The sequence below is a fragment of the Sebastes umbrosus genome, chromosome 13 (assembly GCF_015220745.1).
Source record: "Sebastes umbrosus isolate fSebUmb1 chromosome 13, fSebUmb1.pri, whole genome shotgun sequence".
Taxonomy (NCBI): Eukaryota; Metazoa; Chordata; class Actinopteri; order Perciformes; family Sebastidae; genus Sebastes; species Sebastes umbrosus.
The window spans coordinates 16356047-16380793 of record NC_051281.1 but is presented as its reverse complement, the minus strand read 5'-3'; the positions used below and the strand labels follow the sequence as shown (position 1 = coordinate 16380793).

General features: G+C 38.3%; 2 protein-coding genes across 3 annotated transcripts in view; one reads left to right on the top strand and one right to left on the bottom strand.

The window, feature by feature from the left end:
- The window catches only part of hoxd12a (homeobox D12a), a 34714-nt gene extending 32585 nt beyond the window's left edge, over positions 1-2129 (bottom strand). The window contains exon 1 of the mRNA XM_037789877.1: positions 1998-2129. The gene's annotated coding sequence lies outside the window, so the exon portion shown is untranslated. The remainder of the gene's footprint in view (positions 1-1997) is intronic.
- Positions 2062-15187, top strand: lnpa (limb and neural patterns a). Of its 2 annotated transcripts, none has more exons than XM_037789875.1 (13): positions 2062-2198; positions 4811-4908; positions 5384-5425; positions 8049-8236; positions 8324-8382; positions 8488-8528; positions 10256-10339; positions 10428-10479; positions 10575-10796; positions 11890-11995; positions 12754-12824; positions 13140-13316; positions 14150-15187. In XM_037789875.1, exons 2-13 carry the CDS (start codon positions 4882-4884, stop codon positions 14320-14322), a joined length of 1242 nt encoding a protein of 413 aa, XP_037645803.1. In that variant the 5' UTR covers positions 2062-2198; positions 4811-4881; the 3' UTR covers positions 14323-15187. The 2 variants fall into 2 exon arrangements, with proteins under 2 accessions (XP_037645803.1, XP_037645804.1); XM_037789876.1 differs by having other exon boundaries at positions 2067-2198; positions 13140-13295; positions 14150-14322.
- The last annotated feature ends 9560 nt before the right edge of the window (positions 15188-24747 follow it).

Sequence of the window (24747 nt, the reverse complement as noted above, 5' to 3'; positions counted from 1 at the left end):
AATGGCGAATCAACTGTGCTACAGCCACCCTAATACTAGTGGGGTTAGCTGGCATGAAAAGAAAATATATAGCTATGGGCCCATTATCACAATAACAGAAGACCTCGAGCCAATATCAATAATGTACGCTCCAAATCTGAATTTCGCCTATAGGCTTGGGTGACCAGATCCCAACAAACCAAATGTGGGACAGAGAGTATGTTTGTGTGGTACAATGTGGGACACGTTACCAAGGCTGAGAGGTAGTCTACAAATTATGATATAATGTCTAACTTAAAAAATAAACATTTCTATTCTGCCCCTTATCTTGTAACATCTTTATGCTTTGCCCGAATGCATCCATAGATCGGCACATCTCCCTTTGAGCCGCATGTTTCTTGTGAGACTCACATGAACTGTGTTGCTTCATGTCGTATATTTCTCCCTGCGTGAAATTGAAAAATAACTTGCAAATTTCACAAAAAAACTCTGAGAATCGCCTTTCACCGACTTATAAATACTTATAAGTAGTTTCACATTCTTTATTGTTGCTTCTCTTCCTTTCCTGGCGGTAGTTTCCATCATGTTCCGCCTAAATTGGCATAGCTTGTGACTTTGCGTTGACTCGCAATTTTCTCCATTGGGCGTAGCGTAGCAAAGAAGGTGACAGGTCAAACTGCACTTGACCCACGTGTGCACAGTTTGATTGAAAGCAAACCCAGCAGTGCAGTCCCTCGTAAAGTGGGTCACCTGGGGCCTCATGTATAAAAGACTGCGCAGCTTTCACACTGGAAGATGGCGTACTCGCAAAATTGGAAAAGTACGTAAGCACAGAAATTTCCACATGTATAAAACCGTGCGTACGCCTGTTCCTGCGCACCTTTCCTTTATACATCCAAATTAACGTGAATTTGAGCGCAGCTGCACGTGCCACTTGGTCCGCCTTGTCTCCTCCCATTAATAACTATGCAAAGTACTTCAGTACTTTGTAGATTGACACTGCCAAATGACAGTTTGCAGGAGGCCCGCACATTTTCACGACTGGTCTAGAGTTTGCGGCATGGTCCGCACATTCTCACGTCACGTTGATTTTTATACATCCTGGCATGTGCGTGAAACACAGCGTACGCAACATTTTAGTACGTGTGCACCGTTTATACATGAGGCCCCTGGTCACCCTACCTAGGGCACCAAAAGGGCTAGAGTCGGCCCTGCATGCCAGGTAGGTTAGTTCATCTCATAGGACTGCATGATGTCAGTGTCCCACTGGACTCTCAGCATTAATTAAGAAACCACTGTGGGAGATTATACTAATTTCAAAATTCCACTTCAGCATTAAAATGAATGAATAAATTATGTATTATGGTATATTGCCCTACTTATTATTGGATCACCATTACCACAGTTACAGGACATTTTCACCACTTGCTGCAGGAAGAAAGCACTTTGTATCATGCAGGACACAATACTCTTTTCTCTTATCTCCCATCAGGGAAGCGCCTACAGAGCATTAGAGCTCGGACCTCTCACCTCAGAGACAGTTTTTACCCTCAGGTGGTCAGACTACTGAACAGTAGCACTAAATTAATGCAGAGCTGTGGATTGTTTTATGGATGTTTTTAGGATGTTTTATAATTTTATTTTCAGGTATTGTCTTATTTATTGTAGTATTTATCTAGTGTACTATTTATAGATTTTAAGGGCTGAGAGAGAGCCAGGGTAAAATGCATTTCATTGCATTTCACTGTACACTGTACTTTTAAATGCATATGACAAATAAACTTGAAACTTGATAACTAAAAGTCCATATTTTTACCACTCCTCATAATACTACACTACCAACAACAACAACAACAATACTAGTATCACTACTGCTAATAATAGCCCAGCTAAAGTTCATAGTATCCATAATCAAAAACAGTGTCAGATATAACAAGTTGCTGACACTGTGCAGGAATTCACCGTTTTCTTTAGGATATTTTTATTTTCCTACTATGTGTGCATAAAAAAACACTTACCCTTTAGTTTAAACATAGTTAACACTGACATGTAGTTGTCCTCATGAGACAGTAGACGGATCCCCTGAAGCCTCAGCAGAGCTCATGTTGCTGCTCTTTAAACAGACACTCCCCCATCTTGAGCTCACACACCTTCCGTTAGGACAGACAGGAGGACTGCAGCAGTCCTGCCACAGGCTGTCGAAAACCGGACAAACTAAGGTAAATAAATACCTCACACACTACTTTAAAAACACTTGGCTGTGATTTAATCGCTTTCCAGACATTATTTGCTCTCGCTTTGCTTTTACAAACATTGCTAACTTACTGTTGTTAACTTATCGTGATGAAGAGCTGCTCTGGTGTTAGCATCAGCAGCTAGCGGTTAGCTACCCAATGTTAACGCTAACTGTTTACCCCATAGATGCGTTAGCTAAATGGGTAACACGTTATTCAGGAAACGTTAGCGACAGGACAAACTAGCCGTTACTGCTGGTAACCTCGTTATGAAATACCAGTTGCCTCCGAAAACAAAGTGTTAGGTTTGATAACTTCATTTAGCAATGAGCTAGCCGTTACTAGGTAACCTCGTTACTGCTGGTAACCTCGTAACCAGTAGTGACGGTTACTGCTGGTAACCGTCGTTATGGATTGTCAGTTGCCTCCGAAAACATAGTGTTAAGTTTGCTAACTTAATTTAGCACCTTAGTTCAGCATGGTCTCTCAAGTTTTAAAGACACAGTTGAATGAGTTTCACATAATGAAGACTATACTATAAGTTCAATTAATCGAAATACTACGTCAAAAGTGAAGTTGTGAAGGCTAGTATGTTGTGGTTTTACCTAATGTATGTTGCTGTTTTGAGTGAACCACCAGTTACACTCATGCATAGCTGAACTAATGCATGCTAATATACAGCAACCCTGCAGGACATTTTAATCAAGGATATCAAGTTTTTGTTCAAACAGTCTTTGAGTTGATGATGCAATGTTAAGGTTATTTTGGAGGCAGTTATTTGTGGAGCTGTTGCATTGTGTTGCCCTCTGTACCAGGGGTCTGCAGCCTGCAGGCTCTGGAGCCACATGCCTCTCTTCAGCCCCTCTCCAGTGGCTCCCTGTGGACCTTTAAACATGGAAATGAATTACTGTTTTTTCTTTACATTTTCGGTCTATGGTACAACGGTAATTTTTTTCCCTCAATGTTCCTGAAATGTCAGATTTAAAAAAAAAAAAAAAAAAAAAAAAAAAAAAAAAGTCGTAGTATTATGAGAATAAAGTCATAATATTAGAAAGTAGTAATTTTACTATTTTCTTTTTATATTCTTTTTATTCTCGTGATATGACGACTTTTTTTCTTGTAAAGTTATGACTTAATTCTCGTAATTTTACGACTTTTTTTCTCATAAAGTTATGACTTTATTCTCGTAATATTACGACTTTTTTTCTCGTAATATTACGACTTTATTCTCATGATATTACAACTTTTTTCCTCGTAAAGTTATGACTTTATTCTCGTAATATTACGACTTTTTTTCTCGTAATATTACGACTTTATTCTCATGATATTACAACTTTTTTCCTTGTAAAGTTATGACTTTATTTTCGTAATATTACGACTATTTTTCTCGTAAAATTATGACCATATTCTCGTAATATTATGACTTTTTTTTCTTGTAAAGTTATGACTTAATTCTCGTAATTTTACGACTTTTTTTCTCATAAAGTTATGACTTTATTCTCGTAATATTACAGCTTTTTTTCTTGTAAAGTTATGACTTTATTCTCGTAATATTACGACTATTTTTCTCGTAAAATTATGACTTTATTCTCGTAATATTACGACTTTTTTTTCTTGTAAAGTTATGACTTTATTCTCGTAATATTACAACTTTTTTTCTTGTAAAGTTATGACTTTATTCTCGTAATATTACGACTATTTTTCTCGTAAAATTATGACTTTATTCTCGTAATATTACGACTTTTTTTCTTGTAAAGTTATGACTTTATTCTCGTAATATTACAACTTTTTTTCTTGTAAAGTTATGACTTTATTCTCGTAATATTACGACTATTTTTCTCGTAAAATTATGACTTTATTCTCGTAATATTACGACTTTTTTTTCTTGTAAAGTTATGACTTTATTCTCGTAATATTACAACTTTTTTTCTTGTAAAGTTATGACTTTATTCTCGTAATATTACGACTATTTTTCTCGTAAAATTATGACTTTATTCTCGTAATATTACGACTTTTTTTTCTTGTAAAGTTAGGACTTTATTCTCGTAATGTTACGACTTTTTTCTCGTAATATTATGCCTTTATTCTGAAAAAAATGTTTCCCTCAGTGTGGCCCTAATGCTCTGGAGTACATTTGCACTTTGGCCCTCACTGCATTAGATTTATATACTTTATACTTAGACTATAAATTGTGTTACCTTCATCACAATGATCAAATGTTTTGCGACTCCAGACAGATTTTTTTTGTTGTTGCCTAAAATGGCTCTTTTGATAGTAAAGGTTGCAGGCCCCTGCCCTATACTGAAAGGTGTTTCAACTATTTTGTCTACTCCATTTAGCATTATATCAGTAATAGTAAACCACATATTAGAAATGCTATAATAATTAAGAAGGGTATCAGTACAGTGCATTATAATGCATCAGCCTCCAAAGTTGAATCAACACCTCTCTAAAACAGTTTTAGCAAAAACTGAACATTGCAGCATTCATAAAGGCAGCATTTATTGCAGGTATGTTGCACTGCATCAGTTGTAGCTAAATGTACCTAACAAATTGCCAACTGAGTGTATATTGAAGCCCATTACTGTTGTCAACAGGTGGAGAGGTTGTCAGTGAGAGAAAATCTGAGGAGGGTCTCAGAACAGAAGTCCTACAATCCCACATCAACATGGGGGCCGTCATCTCACGGTGGAGGGTTTGTTTTCCTTTACTGATTATGTCTTTCTACTTCATGCTGCCTTAATACAAATTTGCAATGTTTTTGCTTTGTCAAAGAACACACATAGCCCTAGTTGTAATCTTTTCGTTCTAGGTTTGACAAGCTTTCAGTTTGCAAGAACATGCAGGACTTTCACAAAACATTCTACCACACCATATTTTAGGCCCAAATAGTGGTCACATGCTTAGATAGATTTACATAAATTATCACAATTCAGGTGTGAATGCCAACACTCCTCCTGGCATCTCCATTCCTTGGCATATTGGCATGCATAGGCTAACTACAAAGGCAATAACAGAAGAAGACACACATGACCCGTACACAGAATGTGCAGAAATGGGAAGATGAAACAGGAAGTTTCAAAAAGTTGCTTGCACAAGAAGTACTGTTGTTATTGCAAATGTCCTCATTTCTTCACTCTGACTTGGATTTCAAAATGTTTACCTTACAGGCTAAACCGTCCACTGTGGAGATTTTGGAGGGAATCGATAAGGTATGCTTGCCATATAGATTGCCAGAAGTGCTGTTTTGAATACTCTAAATCCCATTTTATTTAAAACGTGTAGTTTAAGATGTTTTTCTGATATATATTTGCATGGAGTCTGAGATAACCCGCTATACATTTCACAAACAAATCCATGCTCTAGATAAATATGTTACTGCACTGTGGGAAGGTAGACAGAGCCCATGAACAAGAAGCATTTTCACAAACATTGCCAAACAAAAAACTGGTGTATATAGACAGATGAAGTCATTCAGATTGAAGATAGTCACTACATTAATTGTAAAACATGGTGGCGATAATACGGTACAACATTTTTACCTTTGTGGTCCTTTTTGAAGATAAAAAAAGAGGGAGAAAGTGATTCATGTGAGAAATTCAATGATGTTTTCTTTATTCTTTTATGCCCTGTTTACATTTGAAAAGAGTATTTTACAATGAATCCCTTGAGGTTTGGCGCATCCAAGCTTGCAGAAGGCGCCCGCTGTCAGTCAAATGAGTGAAACACAAATGAAGCATTATCAGTAAAAGTGACCAAAGGCATCTGTCAGTGTAATTATGCCCAATGATGTTTATAAAACACATACTTGTCAGAAACACCCACAGACTCACTCTGTGCAGACTTGGTACGATTTCAACTGTTCACACTGTGGCACCACAGTCAGGGGGACATATGAAGGGACGCTCACTAGTAAATTGCTTATTTGCATATATACATTACAACTTAAGCTTTATTTTTGTAGCTTTGGCCGTTAGTTATATTGGTTACAATAACGTTGTACTCCCCAAAGTAATTGCGGAGAGCTGGGGATGTGGTGACATCGCTAAAAATAGGCCCAAAGGGGCAACAAAAACAAGCAGTCAGAAAATCATGCAGGTTGTAAACAAGCTAAAAGTTTTGCCGGATTATCTCACCTACTTCACGTGGAGGTAAAACTGAACATCTTTGCACCAATGATGTTGTTAATAATCCCTCATTGCAGTGGAAAACATTCATTACGACACTACAGCAAATTGGTTGGTCTGTAAACAAATGTGGTAATAATTTTACCATTTGCCTTTGCTTCCTTCCTAATGTGAATTTATTTCACTGGTGCTTAGTGACAACTTAAGCCTGTTTTTTGATATAGAAACAATGCTATGGAAGACATGTTGTATAAGGTTGCATCTTTTGACCATAAGCAAACAGATGTGTCGACATATGCCAAGTCAGCTTCTCATTTGCTGACTGATGGGGCTTTAGGGCTCTTCTAAAGTTAAGCTAGTGTTGGGCTATTTTCAGCTCCTGTCCTTGGAGCAAGAGACACTATACATGTATACTGAAGAGGTCAGGTGGACGTTGTGAAGAGACGGATCTTTGGCCTGTTAGCTGTTGGCTCTTGAATAATCACATATAGTTGTTTTTCATGTGCATGGTTGTACCACACATACGCAAACACATGCATGTTCTACAGTAAGGCTGAATGTGAGATGTGTTTATCCAGTACTACTTAGAGTGACAGACACACATGTTACAGGAGAACCATAGTGACCAGAGAGGGTTCTATTCTGTCCACCAGCTATTTATGGATGGGGTAACCAGCACTGAAATGCTGTGGTGTAACCTTTCCATATTAAACAAAACCAAAGATGAATGAGCCATTTGTTAATTAGAAAATGATAATGAATTACATAAATAATTGTCTTTTCTGCCAGAAGACAAGTTTGATCATGATTGGACTGAAGCCTTTGTTTGGTGTGATCCCCCAAGTTTGAATCATACTTCTCTGATATTCTGCATGTTCAGTCCTGCTAAAGATGTTGGTGTTCATCGTCAACAAGCTCCTCAGCTAATCCTAATTTGTATCTATGTTAAGACATGTTGGCATCCATCCACACTGTTAAGAGACATGGCATTAAGACGGGGGTGGATTTGCTGCAAGTTTGTACTTAACAAAAATAAAACAGTTCAAATATTCTCAGTTTAGTTTCAAACTCGTCCTCATGTACAATATCCTAAAGCCACAAAGCAAATAGTTATTTTCACTGGAGGCTTGTACCACGTTTAATTTACACTTGATTAAAATATTTAGGGAAAGATTATAGAGGAGGGCAAACCCAGCACTACTAGAAAAGCCAACTGTGTTTAATGATCCAGACCTGAGGGCAGGAGCAGGAAACATGCCACCACAAAGAGCTACTTTGACTCACTGAGATCTTGTGTGTGGGTGCTGTCTCTCTTTATGTAATGTATTTGGACCTCAAAAATACGTCATTGGAAGTTGGAAACTTTGCTTATAATTTCCTTAGTCTCATTCATTGGCCTGTGGAAAATCCCTGCTTGACTACATTGAGTATCCTTCTGTCATGCTGGCCTATACACTGGAAAAATATCAATTTTTTCTCAAAAAAGTAGAATTTGTGTTTGGGCGATACAATATTATCACAATATTAAGAACATTCATACAATTATATATTATACTATGGAAACTGTATGCAAAATTACATTCTTATGGCACTTGGATTGATTGTAGTGTGACTGAAAAAGCTGTTTCATGTAACCACAGTCACCGTCTTACTAATAGGATCACATTTGTGTACTAATATATCGCTCATTTGACTTTTTTCCTCACAGGATATTCAGACTCTTGAAGAGTACAGTGAGAAGTATCAGAAGCAGGTGAAGATATGGGTCTGGCGGCTGCTCCTGTACTCGACTCTTCTCTTCCTGATCACATGTGCAGTTGTGTATTCCTGGTACCTGCCTGAACAGTTGATGGGACGACTCATACTGTCTCTTCCCTTCGTAATATTTCCCTTATTGTAAGTGTGCCAGATAGTCGATCACATTTTCACTAAACTGTAACTACAGTGTAAACAATCAACCTTTTTTTTTTCTTTTCCCTTTAGAGTGTGGTTACTTCGAAAAATGCTTATAATTATTTTTTCACGAAGAACTGAAAAAAATAGTAAGATCCTTTTTGCTGTTTATACATAACTTACCACATAATGGGATCTTTGTTTATGTTCAAACTGGTGTTGAATTTTCAAGTAAAAATGTGTGTCATTTTCAGATGACAATTTGGAGGATCTTAAAGCACGAAAAAGGAAAATAGTAAGTGATGTTTTTATATTTGTTCCTGTGTCATATATATTGTTGATTGACTTTTGATCTGTAGTTCACTCCAAAGACTTAAGACTATGTTTACATGTACACTAATATTTCACCATTATTCACAATATGACATATTCTGAATTTGATACAGGTCGTGTACACAAACCATTTAGCCGACAATTTGCAGAGATGCATGCCCAATAGAAAAGCCCACATTTCTGGTAGGAAGGAGAAACAGACCAGAATATTTTGTGCATGTAAACGTAAACACTGTTACCTGTGACGCTTTAGGTTAAAACAGCCTGGTATCTTGCTGCTAACTAAACAAAAGATTTTTGGAAGCTTGGACAGAGATGCCCCAAAAGGACAAAAGTACTGAAGATAACTTTTCATTGTTTTTGGTCAGTTGCATTATAATCACATTCATGTACCCTGAATAAAAAGTATGCCACAAAGCTGAAATGCTTAAACAGTCAGGTTACATGGTTCCTTTCACGTTTCAGTGGGTGCACTAGAGATTGGAAATAAAACGTCAATACCACATTTAATGATTTTTATTTCCTCATTTAACAGTTTTTTCCCATTTTGAGCCAACCGCCCAAAATCATTTAACAAAAACAACCATTGGAAAACTTACTAAGAGTCCATGTGTAGAAGAACCAATAGATTGGTGTGCAAATATGCCTCATTAAGCAGAGATGAAACAGTTGGTCAGGTGTAGCTGCTGCTCAGACGTTTTTAGAAAATGAAACTATTTTCAGAAATGATGCATCACCAAAACACTGAGTGGCAGTTTAAGACAATGGGTGCTTGTCAAAGTTAGTAGGAAGTATATTATATTTTCTTTTATATGTTTTATTGTTTAGACTCACCATGTCACTCAGTGTAGCAGTAGTAGTTATAAAGCCATTACAAAAATTGCACCACAAGCACCCTACAGATTTTCTCTCCCAATGTCCCTGAAATTACCTCTGCGAGCTTGAGAGATCTGCAAAGTGACATTTCAAAAAAACAATTGTCATGCATCTGCGGCTTGCACTGTGGTCCAATAAGTGAGAGAAACGTATTATAAAACTCATAATCTCTGTAGATCACATTGTAATTTTGATGTCTAGTGGTCTCCAGTGAAGTGAAAACTTCATTCTGCAAGTTATGTTGGAAACCTTGTAGTATTGCTCTTATTGATCCTCTCAGCCTTTTGCAGCAAGATACTTGCTAATCTTGGATCTATTCTGTACAGACAGTGTTTGATTGGTACAGTGACTTAACCCAGTAAACCACTCTGCTAATGTCACTTTAATTAATAGCATTTAGTGCCGGAAAGAAATAAATCTGAGAAATTGCTTGTCATCCTCTGTCAAGTCTAATAACTTTCAATAATTAGGCCTGATGGATTTTCACACTCTCCATTATCGAAGTAGTGAATGTAATTATTCTTCATATTATATGTAAACATTTAGAAATGTTTGCTACTTAAATGAAGATGTACAATTTAGTGAAGCAACTTCCTGGTGCCCTTTCTCACGCTCAATTGTAATGTTATGGTAGGTGATTCTAAGATATTAATGTGTGTTTATGAAACACCTATTAATTACATCTGATGATCATCAAATAATTACTGAGCAATAGAGCTAGCTATTATTATTATAGGAGTAATTTCTTGGTGCAATGTATTGGAAAAATGATGTAATCCTATAATACCTTTTTAATGTCTTGTTTTTTTCCAGCTTGAAGAAGTTATGGAAACTGAGACATATAAACATGCTAAAATGATTCTGGAGAGATTTGATCCTGATTCCAAGAGGAAAATTGTGAGTTATTTTGTAACATAAATCCTTCTGTGTAATTGACTTTCCATATTAAGTCATGCTTTTGCACACTCTTGTTTTCTGTGTAAAGGAACTTGAATCCACTCCAGTTGGACCTCAGATGACTCCAAGACCAGGACAAGGTAGCAATGACTTCTGAAGACGGCACTATTTTCTCTACTTTTCCTTTTGCATTTCTTACTATTGTTAAGAAAACTGCAATGTGTTTCTGTGTTAGAGCTCCGCCAGCGCAATGTCATCCCAAAGACCCCCCCAGTGGCGATGAATCCTGTTAGCGGAGCTGCTGCTCGCCCTCCTCCTGCCTCTGGGCCCACCTATCCTGGACGATCTTCCCACTCTGCTCCAGGTGGACCCCCAGAGAGGAACCTGTCTGCTATAGCTGCTCAGCAGAGCTTGATGAGGAGGCCTGTGACCCCCGGAACACCTGTTCCAGGAGTCGGTGAGTTACCTGCACACAGGGGGACCACATCATAATGTGGTCGATTAAGGTGTGATTTACTCTTCCCTGGCTCTGTGTCCCTAGTTGCTCAAGGCTCTGTGGTGTGTGTTGTCAGCAAGGGTGGTATGTGTTATACAGTAGTTGTAATGGGTAATTGCTTGAATGTAGTTTTCAAATATCTTACTAAAAGGGCCAACCTTTCTTAAACAAGTGTATAATTGTGAACTGAAATTAGAAACGGGCGATAACTTTTAATACAGTCAAAATATTTATCTCAAGAATACGATGTCTGTGCTTCAAAAGCCAGCCAGCCAACATAATAAAAAAAACTTTCCACAGAACAGTTGCCGTGTATGGAAGACATCAGTGGAGTGCAGAGTTATTGGATATTCAATATAAATTATTTATGGACTATGAACACTCAATAGAAGATGCAAATAAGTGCAAACGGTAAAGGAAATGTGTTCCTAGAGGAAGCTGCATGCTGTAATTGCCATGTGGAATGCCAACTGTGAGGTATGCACGAATCAGGATTACATTAACTATGATTAATTAGCCAGACCTGCGTTTGTTCTCTGGGCAATGGTGGTGGAATCTCACTAAATGTCTTTTAATGCTCGGCGAAATTGCCTTTGGCATTGGGAACACCTCGCAAATGGTTTACATGACTTGATGTTATCACCTGCTTCTGCTGAAAATTGAAAGTGAAAAGCAATTTGATACAAAGAGTCACCACAGAGTTTCCATATGTTGGTAAATTAATAACCAGCAGGATATTGAGACTCTGCCAAGTCTCACAGAAATGACCAGTCATCTTCCTATGATTGCTCTTGATGTTAGATTATATTAATTACTACTCACCAACACAGCAGGGATTCTGGACGTGCTTTGCAAGTGAGATCCAGTGTTAATTCATTAAGAAAAAGAGGGCAGGTTTTTTGTTAAATTCATCATGGTTTGTGCAGTAAACTGAGAATCTCAGCCTCACCATCTCACTTAGTTTTTTTTTTTTACAGTAAGCAGCCCGTTTAATGCAGTTTGTATTCAAGACTACAGACTGTGTCTAACAGGCATTGATGTTGTGCTTTAACAGGTATGCACCCCCCAGGCCCGCCCCTGGCCAGACCCCTGGTCCCAAGGGAAAGAGGCGCTATGGACAGAGTCATTGAGTATCTTGTTGGAGATGGACCTCAGAACAGGTACAGAAACAATCTCTTTTCAGCAATACACTTATAGTATATGTATACAGTTTTTGGGCAATGTGTTAATGTATTAGAGGCCGTTCACATGCAAAAACTAAAAACGTGTGGAGAACACCAACCGTGCCGTTTTTATCCAAGGTGCTTGGGAGATTGCATTCCTGTCGCATCTGCCGTTACTAAGCAGGCAAGTAATTTAACTGTAAGCCTCACTGACCAAACTAAACATAGTCAAAACAAAGATGAATGGATTTCCAGCACCGGAAAGTCCTCACAGTAGCTTTACTGCTCGATTTCTCTGTGTCAAGTTGGCTCACCTTTCAACCGGATGTTGTACCATCCTCAGACAGAAAGGGTGTGATTAAGTGATTAACCTCTCCTTCATATATTTACCGTAGACTGATATTTACGAAAAGAAAAGATATCTGCCTGCTGTGATTGGCCGTTCCTTGTCACATGACATGCCTTGCGCGCTGCAACGTTCCAAAAGTTGAACTATTTTTATCTTAGGGCACAGCCATCGCGCCCTGAAAATAGGTGCTCGGGATGCTTGTGCGTCGCAACAGCTACCCTGTCGTGCGTCTATATTGACAACCGTGGATTTGAGGGCGTGAAAAAACGCAGCAAGTGAACGGCCCCTTAAGCAGGTTCTTATCCAATTTATAAAAATGTAGTGCTGAATTATCATTTATGTAATCTAATGCCAGTATCCATGTACTGTGTCCTGTCTTAACCGGATTGTCTTTCCTTCCTCACAGATACGCTCTCATCTGTCAGCAGTGTCTGTCCCATAACGGCATGGCATTAAAAGAGGAATTTGAATACGTTGGTAAGACTCAGAGAAACACAACACTCTTTGTCAGTCTCCATCAAACACTGTGCCTTCATTTGCCCTCTAGCATTTGGCAGCGTAGTATATCATATAGCTCTTAAATGCCTCTGCCACTACCGACCCCTGTAAGCAAAAACGCAACAAGATTGAATATGCAAACCAGTGCTGCACATCAATCTGAAGTGTTTATGCATCTCAGGCAATTTCTGTCATTGGTTCATATTCATGTATATTAATCTATGTCTGTTTTGAGAATGTATTAGAGACGTGACATAAACTGTGTGTATGGTGTTTTTATTTGTGTTGTTTCAGCCTTCCGATGTGCGTATTGTTATTTCTTGAACCCTGCAAGAAGGACCAGGCCTCAAGCGCCCAGACTCCCCGAGGTCACCGGCGAACTGAGGATGTCATCAGAGGCACCCGTACCTCCGCCTGCTGCTGACGTAGACGACGACCAATCGGTTTTAGGTGATGATGACACTCAAGCAGGTTTTATCAGTGTAACGCTGGGTTCACATTGGATGCGGAATTGCAGCGATTTTCAGAGAAGCGCCGCCCGTGTCCTTTTGCCCTCTCCCCCCCCCCCACCAAGTAAACCAATTGGGCTGTTCGCACAGGACCACGGAGCTCTGCGGCTGGCTCACAATCTTCGGCAATAGTTTCGGCGTCTGGTCTATTTTCTCTGCATACCACGAGCAAATCTGGAAAGAAAACACATTGATAATCTGCTATAAACTATATAAATTATATATATGATATAAATGATCTGATTCTGATAAACGATAAAATATGCATCCCACGCACGCTTTTGACTTCCCTCCCCTCTCTCGCTGCTGTTCTGCTGGAGTTTCAATTCCCCGTGCCCCCACCCACACCTCAATCAAATTTCTAAATCCACCCTCCTATATTTATTAGAAATAGCCGAGTGTCACTGCTGTTTGTGATCGTGGGTTTTAAATTACGCACTTATTCCACATATGTGTCAGTTGTATCTAAACAGAGAGAGACGAGCAGACACACAAATGTAAGCAAGCAAACAGACAGCAGAGGAGCAAAAACGCTTATTGACCGGCGCGGAAAAATGCGCTTCTGTTTTGAACCAGGCTTCTGCTCACGGCATGATTGACAAAGCGCTGCGCAGCAGGGCGCGTCCAGTGTGAACCCAGCGTAATGGTCATGCATGTAATCAAATGTCACCAATATTAGTTTAGGAATAAAATGTTAAAATTCTATATTCTGGATTCACATACACAGTAGTGTACATTTTTCTTCTTTTAATGTTGTTTGAAGTGCAAATCTAAACTGTAAAAATACTCTATCAGGTCAAACCAAGCTGGCTGATGTCTCTGCTGAAACAGACACCCAAGAGCCAGGCACACCGACAACCACGGAGCCCAGCTCTGCGTCAGAAGGCCAGAGCACCCCAGAGTCACAAGATCCGCCCTCTGAGAAATCTGACGGAGAGCAAGATGTGTCTGCCATGGAAGTGGAATAAAACAGTGGACAAGTGATTTCAACACAAGTCAGGCTTGAACTTTATTTTGTTCTTTGAGGAAATGTGATAACCGTTAACTTATAAGTAAATGCCGTGAGACGAAATAACACAGTAACAAGTCAGCAGTCGATGTGATTTTTCAACTTACAGTACAGAATGTCCTTTCTTTTGAGAATTGCTTTTATAGTTCTAGCAATAGTCATGAATTAGATATTAAATTGCATAATGCTAGCATTTGGTAGCAGCCACCAAACAACCTACCTTTCCTTTATGATTTCATACCCTGCCCATTCTCATAACATCTTATTCAGAGCAATGAGGATTATGCTAGATTAATTTTGGGTTTTTTTTATGTTTGAGTCTTTTCCCATGTTTGTTTATTTTCCATATTTTATTTGTTTGTGACGTGAATTTCTAACAGTATTCTATCTGGGTTGATTGGAAACTGCAGATACAAAACAAGAAATATTTTGTGGGGAAAATACATTTTTATTTATGGGAAATTATTTATAAATATTTTTCTATAATGCTGTGCCTTTACATGACGGTGTTGACTGGGGTACTCTGCAGCACGGCGGTGCTAACAACATGTTTACACAGCTATGGTACCGTAATAGGAATACACACACAGAATGTATTTATTGCTAAAATGGGAGGAAAGGAGATTTATGTCAGTACTGTGCACCTGCCCTAAGTGCCTTTTTATATTTGAAGTCTCTGCTTCAGAGTGTTGTCGATAAAACCTATTTACATATAGACAATAAAGTCATTTAACTGTTTACAGACTGTATGTGTTTGCCGAATGTCTAAATTGCTGTTCTGTATAAATAATACTAAATAAACTTTTGAGAGCAACATACATAAATATTTGTTTTTATGAAGGGAACATTCTAGAGAATTATTTGACTGCTATGAAAACAATCAATAATTGCTGCATTTTAAAAGTGACTCTGCATTAACATCAACGTATTACAGAAAGGTCAAACTAACATGTAAATAGCCACGATGACAACAGCTCCCATGTATTCCTGCTTACCTTCATTGTGTCATGTATTTTAAATTGCTGCCCCATTTCTTCTCCGGCCAGCTTCTCACCAAGGAGCGTGTTTAAACAGTCCATTTTCATTAGCGGGCCAATTTTAGCTTGTGATCATTTTATTTTAGCTCATTGATCATTTCAGACAGCGTAAGATAATGGCGCTGACACGGAGCCCGAACAGTCTTGATTGCTTGACCCTCTTCATTTGCAACATGAAAGTCATTGCGGCTGCAAAGTTGCTCTCTACGCCATCACATGACCCTTTTTCCCCTGAAGATAGACCGTAAACTATCGGTGAGGTCAACACCCTGCATCTTCTATGGGTTTTGATAATGTATGTTTACAGAGACGTGACCTCCTGGGCCTTGTAATGCATCAATGTGACACAGACAGTAACGCCTGATTCCACCGCATGCTGTTTGAGGTTGACCTCTGACAAGAGCCAAACAGGGGGAAAAAATGGGACATCAATAGGACAATGTTTGGATGTTTTCACACGTACCGTTGGGAGCTTGTCCAGTATACATATAGCCTGCACATATGTGCATCATCATAAGTAATACATCGCAGAAGATCTCTGCGCCATGTGGCTTGAAAATGTATGTTTGAGATTTTGATTCCACAGTACTGAATCATTTCTTGACAGTTTGTAATTCATATTCAGAATATTTATTTGTGTGCAAGCTTTTCAATTCGGTGTAACAACATTCAGGTTTTTTTATGTATACAATGCGTGAAGAATTTCACAGACAGATGAGAGATCACAGAGAGATCGCTGCCTTTTTAAGTAACATGGTGACATGATTTTTATTGGGTGGCAAACTGAAAGCCTATTTAGACACAATTAATATTTGGAATGACCCTTTAAGCTTATATTCTGCACTAGTGGTGCAATGGTTCAACAAGCTCACGGTTCAGTTTGTACAGTCATCGAACGTTTTTTTTTTTTTTACGGTTGGGTTTTGCATCTCTATTCTGCACCTAATCTACCATCATCTCAACCTATTACATCAACAATTCAAAGAAATCCTGTGTACATAATGTGAAAACAAAAGATACACTCAGGTTTTTGTGTCCAATTGTCCGAACACTCAAAGGATTACATCTGGATTGCCATCATGGAGACACTAATTGATTTTCAAGGATGACAAATGACACACAAAGCCCCAGTGCCAGGGTAATTTTGAGCAAGCGGTGAAAATGTACAGTGGGGCTGTCCCAAGGTTCATAGTTCTTTTCATACTCATCTCTCACATGTGCATTCGAGGCCACTTGACTCAAATTTATACTGATCTTTTATTTATACCCAGAAAAAATGGCAGATAAGAAACATAAGTGTTCTTGATATTGTGTTTTGTCATATCTAGCAGCCAAAGATTGAAATCCTGCGAAACAATTTTCTGTAGAAATGAAAGAGCGTGCCCTTCTGAACCCTGGAGGAAAATAACCCCGCGGTGCGAAGCAGAATATGAAACAGAGGCACAGAATAAGTAAAATAGACAAGTGCACCAGGCTTGTCACTTTTCCATTTGCTGCCCCCGAGTGTGAGCACTTCAAAATTCTCCTCATCTCAGCGAAGACCTTCATCGTTATGCTCTATCTACTGTACTGAATACGAAAAAAATACCATATCAGACAGGTAATAAAGAAGGGATTTTTTAAAGATTGACCGTGTTTCTGTCCATCAGGAAGTAGAATGCAACAGGAAGAACAACAAAGTCGTGAATATACAGCACATTGTGCATTGGTGGCGATGTGAGAAACGCTGGGATGAGTGTCACAGAAGCAGTTTAACACGGTTGTGATATCAGACATCACCATTGGCTCTTGACAACAGCATCATTACACAGTAATAAGAGCACAATCTCCTTCAGAGAAGCATTAAAATCAAATTAGATTATACAAGAGCTTGGCTTGATGAGCTGCGAGGGGCGATGGCTCCCGAGCAGTGGATCTCTGGTTATTACTGTATAGCTCCTTAGCTGCTCGGGCTTGGATTGCCACTTGACAAAGTTGAGCAGCTTTTCACAAAAGGTCATCAGCTTCCAAGAAATTAGTTTTTAAAATTCAAGTCATTTGAAACCTACACACCCAGATGGATGGCTTTCCATTTTTTTCCCCTCCCCCCGCATTCAATCTGTCAAATCACGAACGCATGCCGCTGAATACATGATGCCGGCAATAAACCGCTGCTGCTGTAGTTTATACCAGAGTGACATTCAGGGATCAGAGAGCATTGACATTCTCTGTCCTATCTTGAACTCATTACACCACTGAGTGATGACATCTGTTTGAGCGCTCATACAGTTTGACAATTATTACCACAAACAATCCACTGTTACCATAATTAAATAATAAACTAGAGAAGGACGCTCTTTTAGAAAGACAACAGATGCATGGAAATATCTACTTCGAAAACTGTCTAACTTAAAGGGACAGTGTGAAGGATTTGGCAGCATCTAGTGGTGTGGTTGCAGATTGGAACCAACTGAATACCCTTCCACTCACTCCTCCCTTTCCAAGACTGCAGTAACATAAGCTGTGGTAACGCCGTTTGCCTCGCTCGGAGGCCATCCTTACCATAACAACACAACTTTAGGAGCAACGGAAGTCAGATGGCGGCTGGCGGTACCACAATTTTACACTTTGCAGCTCACGTTACCGCAGTTTCACAAGCATGTTGGAGAACTACTGTGGCCTTCAGGTAAATGCCACAGACTCTCACTAGAGCAAGTTTTTAAGTTGTCCGTTCTGGGCTACTGTAGAAACATGGTAGAGCAACATGGCGGACTCCATGAAGAGGACCGTCTCCCTATGTAGATATGTAGGGCTCATTCTAAGATAACAAAAACACGATTCTTAGTTTCAGGTGATTATACACTAATGAAAACATAGCTATGAATATTACATTTCTGCTAATAGATCCCCTGAAATGTTACACACTGTTCCTTTAAAATTGAGGTGCCAGTATACTGAATTAGCTCCCAACACAGTAATAGAATTTATTTAGGCTGTTTTAACGTTCCTGTACACACATAATGTCTGTGCTTGACAATTGATATATTGATTAATTTTATATAGTGTCAGCATAGAACATGCCCTCCGAATCAATAACATAAAAACAAGGTTAACCTAAATTTACAAGTCCTGTCGTATGCAGGATGATAATTCAATTATAGAGCAGAGTCAAAGCACTGTTATCTTGCTGTTTTACTCAAGTGTTGCATATGTCTGTGCTCAGGAAACCACCAAAAACAGAACAGGAAGGAAATGGAAGGCCGAGAAACAACACACCCCTGCTATTACCTCATGTGGAAATCATACAAAGCATCCTGCAGGCAGCAGGTTCATTTTATAGCTTCATCTATTACCACACTGTCATTGTTAATTGTCTTCTTTTTACCTCTGCAGGATTCTCCAAATTGGTCCTATCGAATGTGACAGGAGGAAGAGCATTAAGCATCTGACAAGATGATATCTAAGTTCAATTTCCTACTCCTCACCTGATTTATACCTGCAGCAGATCATTTTCCTTTCTGTCATAAAGACCTCTATAAATCAGTGGTGCTTATGGAAGCACTACAGAACAGGGTCTCTGGATTTGTATCCCCTGTGTTTGCTATTAGGAAGCCATTACAGCCACATTTTCCTCCTTCAAACAAAAATGATCAAATCTAATACTGGCAAGATTAGAGAGATAAAGAGAGAAAGCGCTGGCAGAGCTGTTCAACACAGCCCCCTATCTAAACAATATGCTCTAAACTCAATAAAAACAGGGCTTCTTGCTGGTGACACCATTATCCATCTGTTTGGACAAAATTGCTGTATCATGGTATAAATCTGCGATACAAGTGACATATCCTCTAAAATAAAAGGGAACATTAACTGCTCTATCTTCTAGAGGCCATGGGACTAGCTGGCTATAAGCTCAGTCAAGTGTGATGGCAGTTATACTGTGTTTTACTAGACTGCAGACAATTATACTTTGCTCCTCTCCCCTAAGAAGACAAACTGCCATGGCTTCAGCTGAAATGATTTCAAATAGATTTTCCAAAATGTCTGTCGCCAGATTGCTTCCATACATTATTTCACTTAAATGGAGAGAAAAAAAGAGGGAGCAAATCCACAAATCAATCACAACAGCCCACTTTACCAGATGGAAAGACGGGAGATTTCAGTGTTCGTGTGTGTGTGTGTGCGTGTGTGTGTGTGAAGACCTGCAGAGAGGGACAGTTATAGGATGTGCACAGTCCTGTCTCTGCTATATGTGTCTCACTCATCTTGAAGGATGACATCGAGTATCTACTTTCAGCGGTGAGCTGGCAGTGCTGTAAAAGTGAAATAATGTATAATGAACTGACCCGCTGACTTCTGGCGAGTTCAACACAACTAGTTCATTCAAGCGATCATGTGTAATCCATTAAGAGGAAAGGGGGACATACAATTATTTCACAACATGACAGGCAACACACACACACTGCTCTGATAAAATCTAGGCTGTAAAAATACTCAATCTGTTTCCAGATGGGAATAAAGTTTTACATACTAATATTGTTTTGTAACACAGGAGCATGCATAACGGACATTACGGACATGTGCTATAACACGTTGGTCACTTTTGTGTCACTTTTGTGCAATGTAAATACTGTAAATCTACTGTTACGGATATGTGCAATAACATACTGTATGCTGATCACTCTGTGCAATAATTATATGATGCTGTGCAATAATTATATAATTGTCTGATGGACACTTTGTGCAATAATCTGGCAAAACTGTCATTTCATCAATATACATATTGTATTTTTATATTTTATATTGTATTATCTTTTATATTTTTTATATTTATATTGCACTATCTCTTTTTTTATTGTATTATCTTTTCATTAGCACCTATGGGATTGTCACGATCTAATTTCGTTGTACTACACAATGACAATGAAGGGCTTGAATCTTGAATCTTGAATAAGATAAGATAAGATAAGATAAGATAAGAAGTTCCTGGTAGTAGCCTAACATAAAAATACGGTAGGTGGAAATATGACTGGGCTGAAATGCTTTAAAAAGCTTTTCACAGAAGGTATAGGAAATTTACCACATGGAACAAATAACCTATTCCCTAAGACTCCAAAAAGACATATTTATTAAAAGGTGGAGCCCTGCCATGATTATACTAATACAGTGATTGGTGATCTGAATATTTTTATATATCCTGGATCATACTTGTATCGTTGTCTTCCTGACCCAGGTCATCTCTCTAAGCACATACGCACACCCATACAACACATACCCTTCCACACACTTCCCCTCCCTGACCTCTGACCCTTCACCACATTTATTTTTATTTAAATAATTAATTAATTTTACTTTATTTTATTTTAATTCTTTGGATTGTTTAAGTATGTGTCCTCCCTTTTTCTCTTAATTCAACTGAAATTACAGTTTAAGTTGAAGTCTTGTTTTGTTTTTGTGTTTTCTCTCTCCCCCCCTTGTTTTAAGATGTGAAATTTTGTGTAAAAACAAAGAGACAGCTGTAAAAATGGTAAAAACAGTGGTAAAGAATGTGATGATGATTGTATAAGTTGCTGAAACTGCAATAAAAACTAAGTAAAAAAAAAAAAAAGAAGCTTTTCACAATTTGCGGGTTACCTTCTAAACACGACCGACAAAACGTTGCAGCATTTAAGATCAGCCAATAGGAACGCTGGATTTCAGCCAGATCTATCAGCCAATCAGGACACGGCTTAATATTGGCTAGCTCATCATGTCATTATCTTCACCGTCACATTGGCGAAGTTAGCGAGCGATATAGGCCTATATATAGCATTATATAAGTTAGTTATAGTCTTTAATTTAGCTAACACGACAGGGGATTCAACACAACGAGATTTCATTGGAGGAAAGAGACCGTTTTTAAATGATATCGCGAGAAATTGCTCAACAGATGGAGCAGAGATGCTGCACGTGCTGCTCACCTGGAGACAACTGAGATGGTAACTTCATTGAAGTACTGTGGGTGAATTTACCCTAGTACATTTACTCAAACACAGTTTTGAGATACTTGTACTTGCATATTTCCATGTTATACTACTTTATACTTTGACTTAACAACATTTCAAATGACATTATAGTTCTTCTCACTTCACTAAAAGTACATTTATTTAACGTTATAGTTACTGGTTACTTTTCAAATGATTTTACATACAAAAACATATGATCAGTTTAGAAGATATGATCAAGAAATGACCAATAAAAACATTAAAGTACCACTTAGCTGCTATTACACCAATAATAGTGATCCAATAATGTAATGGTAAACATTGACAGTAGCCATTCTCCATTATGAGTACTATTACTTTTCATACTTTAAGATAAGATAAGATATTCCTTTATTAGTCCCGCAGTGGGGACATTTGCAGTGTACAGCAGCAAAGGGGATAGTGCAAAAAAACAAGATGCATCAGCTAACACAGTAAAAAAAAGAGCTAAACAAAATGTAACAAAATATGAACCATTTAAATAGAAGGAAGTATAAAAATAGGAGCAGTATATACAGTATTGACAATAAACAGACTATTAACAAAATTGCACAAGTGGAAAATGATATTGCACAGTGAGAATGAAATGAAATATTAAGAATATTTTATTACCTATGCTGATGTACTTTTACTTTACATTTTGAATGCAGGACTTTTACTTGTAATTGAGTATTTTTACACTGTGATATTGCTACTTTTACTTATAGTAAATAAATGATTTGAATACTTCTTCCACCACTGAATTTCACCCTTTCTAAGTATAGGAGCAGCAGCCGGGGGACCAACTCCACCTCTGAGGCCGGTACCTCCGTCTATGGCAATGGCAGAAGTAAGTAAATGCAGATTTCTCAAAGCATTTGTGTGTTTGTAGCCAAAGTTATCACCATGGGTTTATGCTTCAGAAGGTTCTTGTGCAAATGTAGCTTGTGGTCCTGTAAACAATGTATGTACATTTAAGAAAGAGCTTGTGAGGCAGAAGAGGCACCAGACGGAGACGGCGTTCAGACTGTATATATACGTATGCTTCAGACAGATATTAGCACCGCATGAAAAAATGTGGCCCCTCATTCATTGCAGTAAGGCCACTGGGTTGATGCAGCAGACGTGCCAATTCAACACAAGGCGTTGTCATTCGGTAAGGTTTCGCATTGGTCAATCAAATGCCTAAAGTGTAGAAGAGGTGTCTGATGGGTTCAGTTAAATACAGTAAGAGTAGCCTACTCATTTGTTTTAGCACCCCACTATTCCAGAGAACTGCAACTGAGGCCTCTCAAACATGCTTGGTATTTGCGTCACTCTATACACACACTTTAAGCAGTGTACAGCAGATTAAATCTAATTGGGCCTGCTAAATTGAATGTTGCCTCTAGTTTTAGCTGTGTTTTTTAAGGTTTGTTCATTTCATGCAGTTTTGCTTGTGCTTGCGCTCTCTCTTGTGTGTTCCATTCAGTTCCCAATTCAGTTCAATTCAAATACTTTGTCCGTCCCCCGGGTGGCAATTTGAGTAAAGCTGGTTCAGAAACCTAAAGACCAAACAATTCATTCACACACATAACAATGTAAAAATACAAAATGTATTCATGCAACTATAAAAGTATAATAAAAACAAAGTTTAAAGACAAAAAAGTCAAAACCCAAACACAGCACTTTCAACCAGGAGATCGGTGTTCGAGACCGTTTTGTTTTTCAAGTTACGTTAGTGACGTTTGTCACGTGTTTTTGTAGTGATGTTTTTGACGTGTTTTCTGTACTGATGTCACGTTGTTTCCATACGTATTCTACTTAGTTCACGTACTTATTTTAAGCCCAACCATGATGTTTTTCCTAAACCTAACTAAGTGGTTTTGTTTCCTAAACCTAAGTGAGTGTTTTTTTTGCTCCCTGCTGGTACTGCACCTTCATACACGCGTGTAATATTCACACCTCGGTGAGACAAAACATGAGACTGACACGCTATCCTCCTATTACGCACTTTGGCGTGATATCTGGTTGTCCAGTGTGTTGTATTCTAGTGTGACGAGAACAATTGAAACTCTACAAGTGGGCTGCGATTTCTGACAAATCATTGTTAAATGGACGTTTGGCTTGATTCTCACTGACTGTAAACTGTGTCAGCATAATTTTATGCAAAGTTGACACATGATAGGAGGAGTTGGGGCTTGGGTTAAATGCCGATAAACTAGTCGGTAACTAGCGGGGTGTGTTCACTCTGGTCTCGGTCTGAAAAATACCGATGTTGGTGGGTTATGAATATTCTGCCTCCTCTTTCCCGTTATTAGCAGTATCTCCAGATAGCATGCACAGACTGACAGAGTCCTTTTAATATTATACTGACATCATATGAACAAATATCATAAAGTCATTGTTGAGTAGCTACAACAGAATAGTTACTATATGATAAAGATAGATTTGATAGATTTAAAAGTCCCAACTCGTGTGCTTAAGTAATTTGTGGTTCCACTGCAATGCAATGCACAACAAAATAAAGAAGCTCGTCACAGCAGGGACCTTAGTAAGAAGTTGTGTATGTGGTATGACAATTCAGGAGACTTTTAAAAAATAATAACTTTATTTTACAGGATTTATGTGATGATTTCTAATTCAAATGAGGCTACATCTTTTGTAAGTCAGTTTGATTGACCGGTTGTGGCACACATATTATTTCAAGTTAGTATAAAATACTACAGTACATGATTAAGTATGTAATGTATGCTTCTTAGTGTGATAGTTTGGACTTTGGACAAAGGGCCTGACCAAGGCATTCTGGCATAGACTCCAGCAACCTGTGACCCTGGAAAAAGCATAGGAAAATTAATTCAAAAATTAATTAAAATTCATATTTAATTTAATAATTAAAAACAGATTTATATCTCAATATCAATGACATGTAACCTGACACAAGTCATGTGCATGTACCATGTTCTCACAACAAGTAACTTTATACTTAATTGAAAGACCTGCAAAAATCCGGCATTGTCTTTCAACCCATAAGGAAGCAGTCACACACATTAAGACGGTGCTGCAATTCAGCATTATAGTCATGCACATTTATTACATTTACTCTGGATGGCAAACACCCATGCATGACTCAATCCATCTCTGTTTTGTGCAGATAGAGTTGGGTTGTGAGATGAATATATGCAAAAAAAAAAAAAAAAACTGCCACAAATGTGCAAAAAAATTGTGCTGAATTGAAACAACAGATAAATTAAAGAGATGCTTCGCTGATTTCCATTTTCTAAATGAAAGAATTACAGCCTCTCATGGCTCTTTATCATCATTTTGACTTTCTTTGTGTCTCTGTCATAATGTGTTTTATATTGTAACGTCTGGATGAAGATGCACAAT

Excerpts from the sequence above, each read along its gene's own strand:
- lnpa (XM_037789875.1), top strand. The coding sequence starts at position 4,882 with ATGGGGGCCGTCATCTCACGGTGGAGG. Across the intron at positions 12,825-13,139 it reads AGAGGAATTTGAATACGTTG|CCTTCCGATGTGCGTATTGT; the intron begins GTAAGACTCAGA and ends GTGTTGTTTCAG. Across the intron at positions 13,317-14,149 it reads TGATGATGACACTCAAGCAG|GTCAAACCAAGCTGGCTGAT; the intron begins GTTTTATCAGTG and ends ATACTCTATCAG.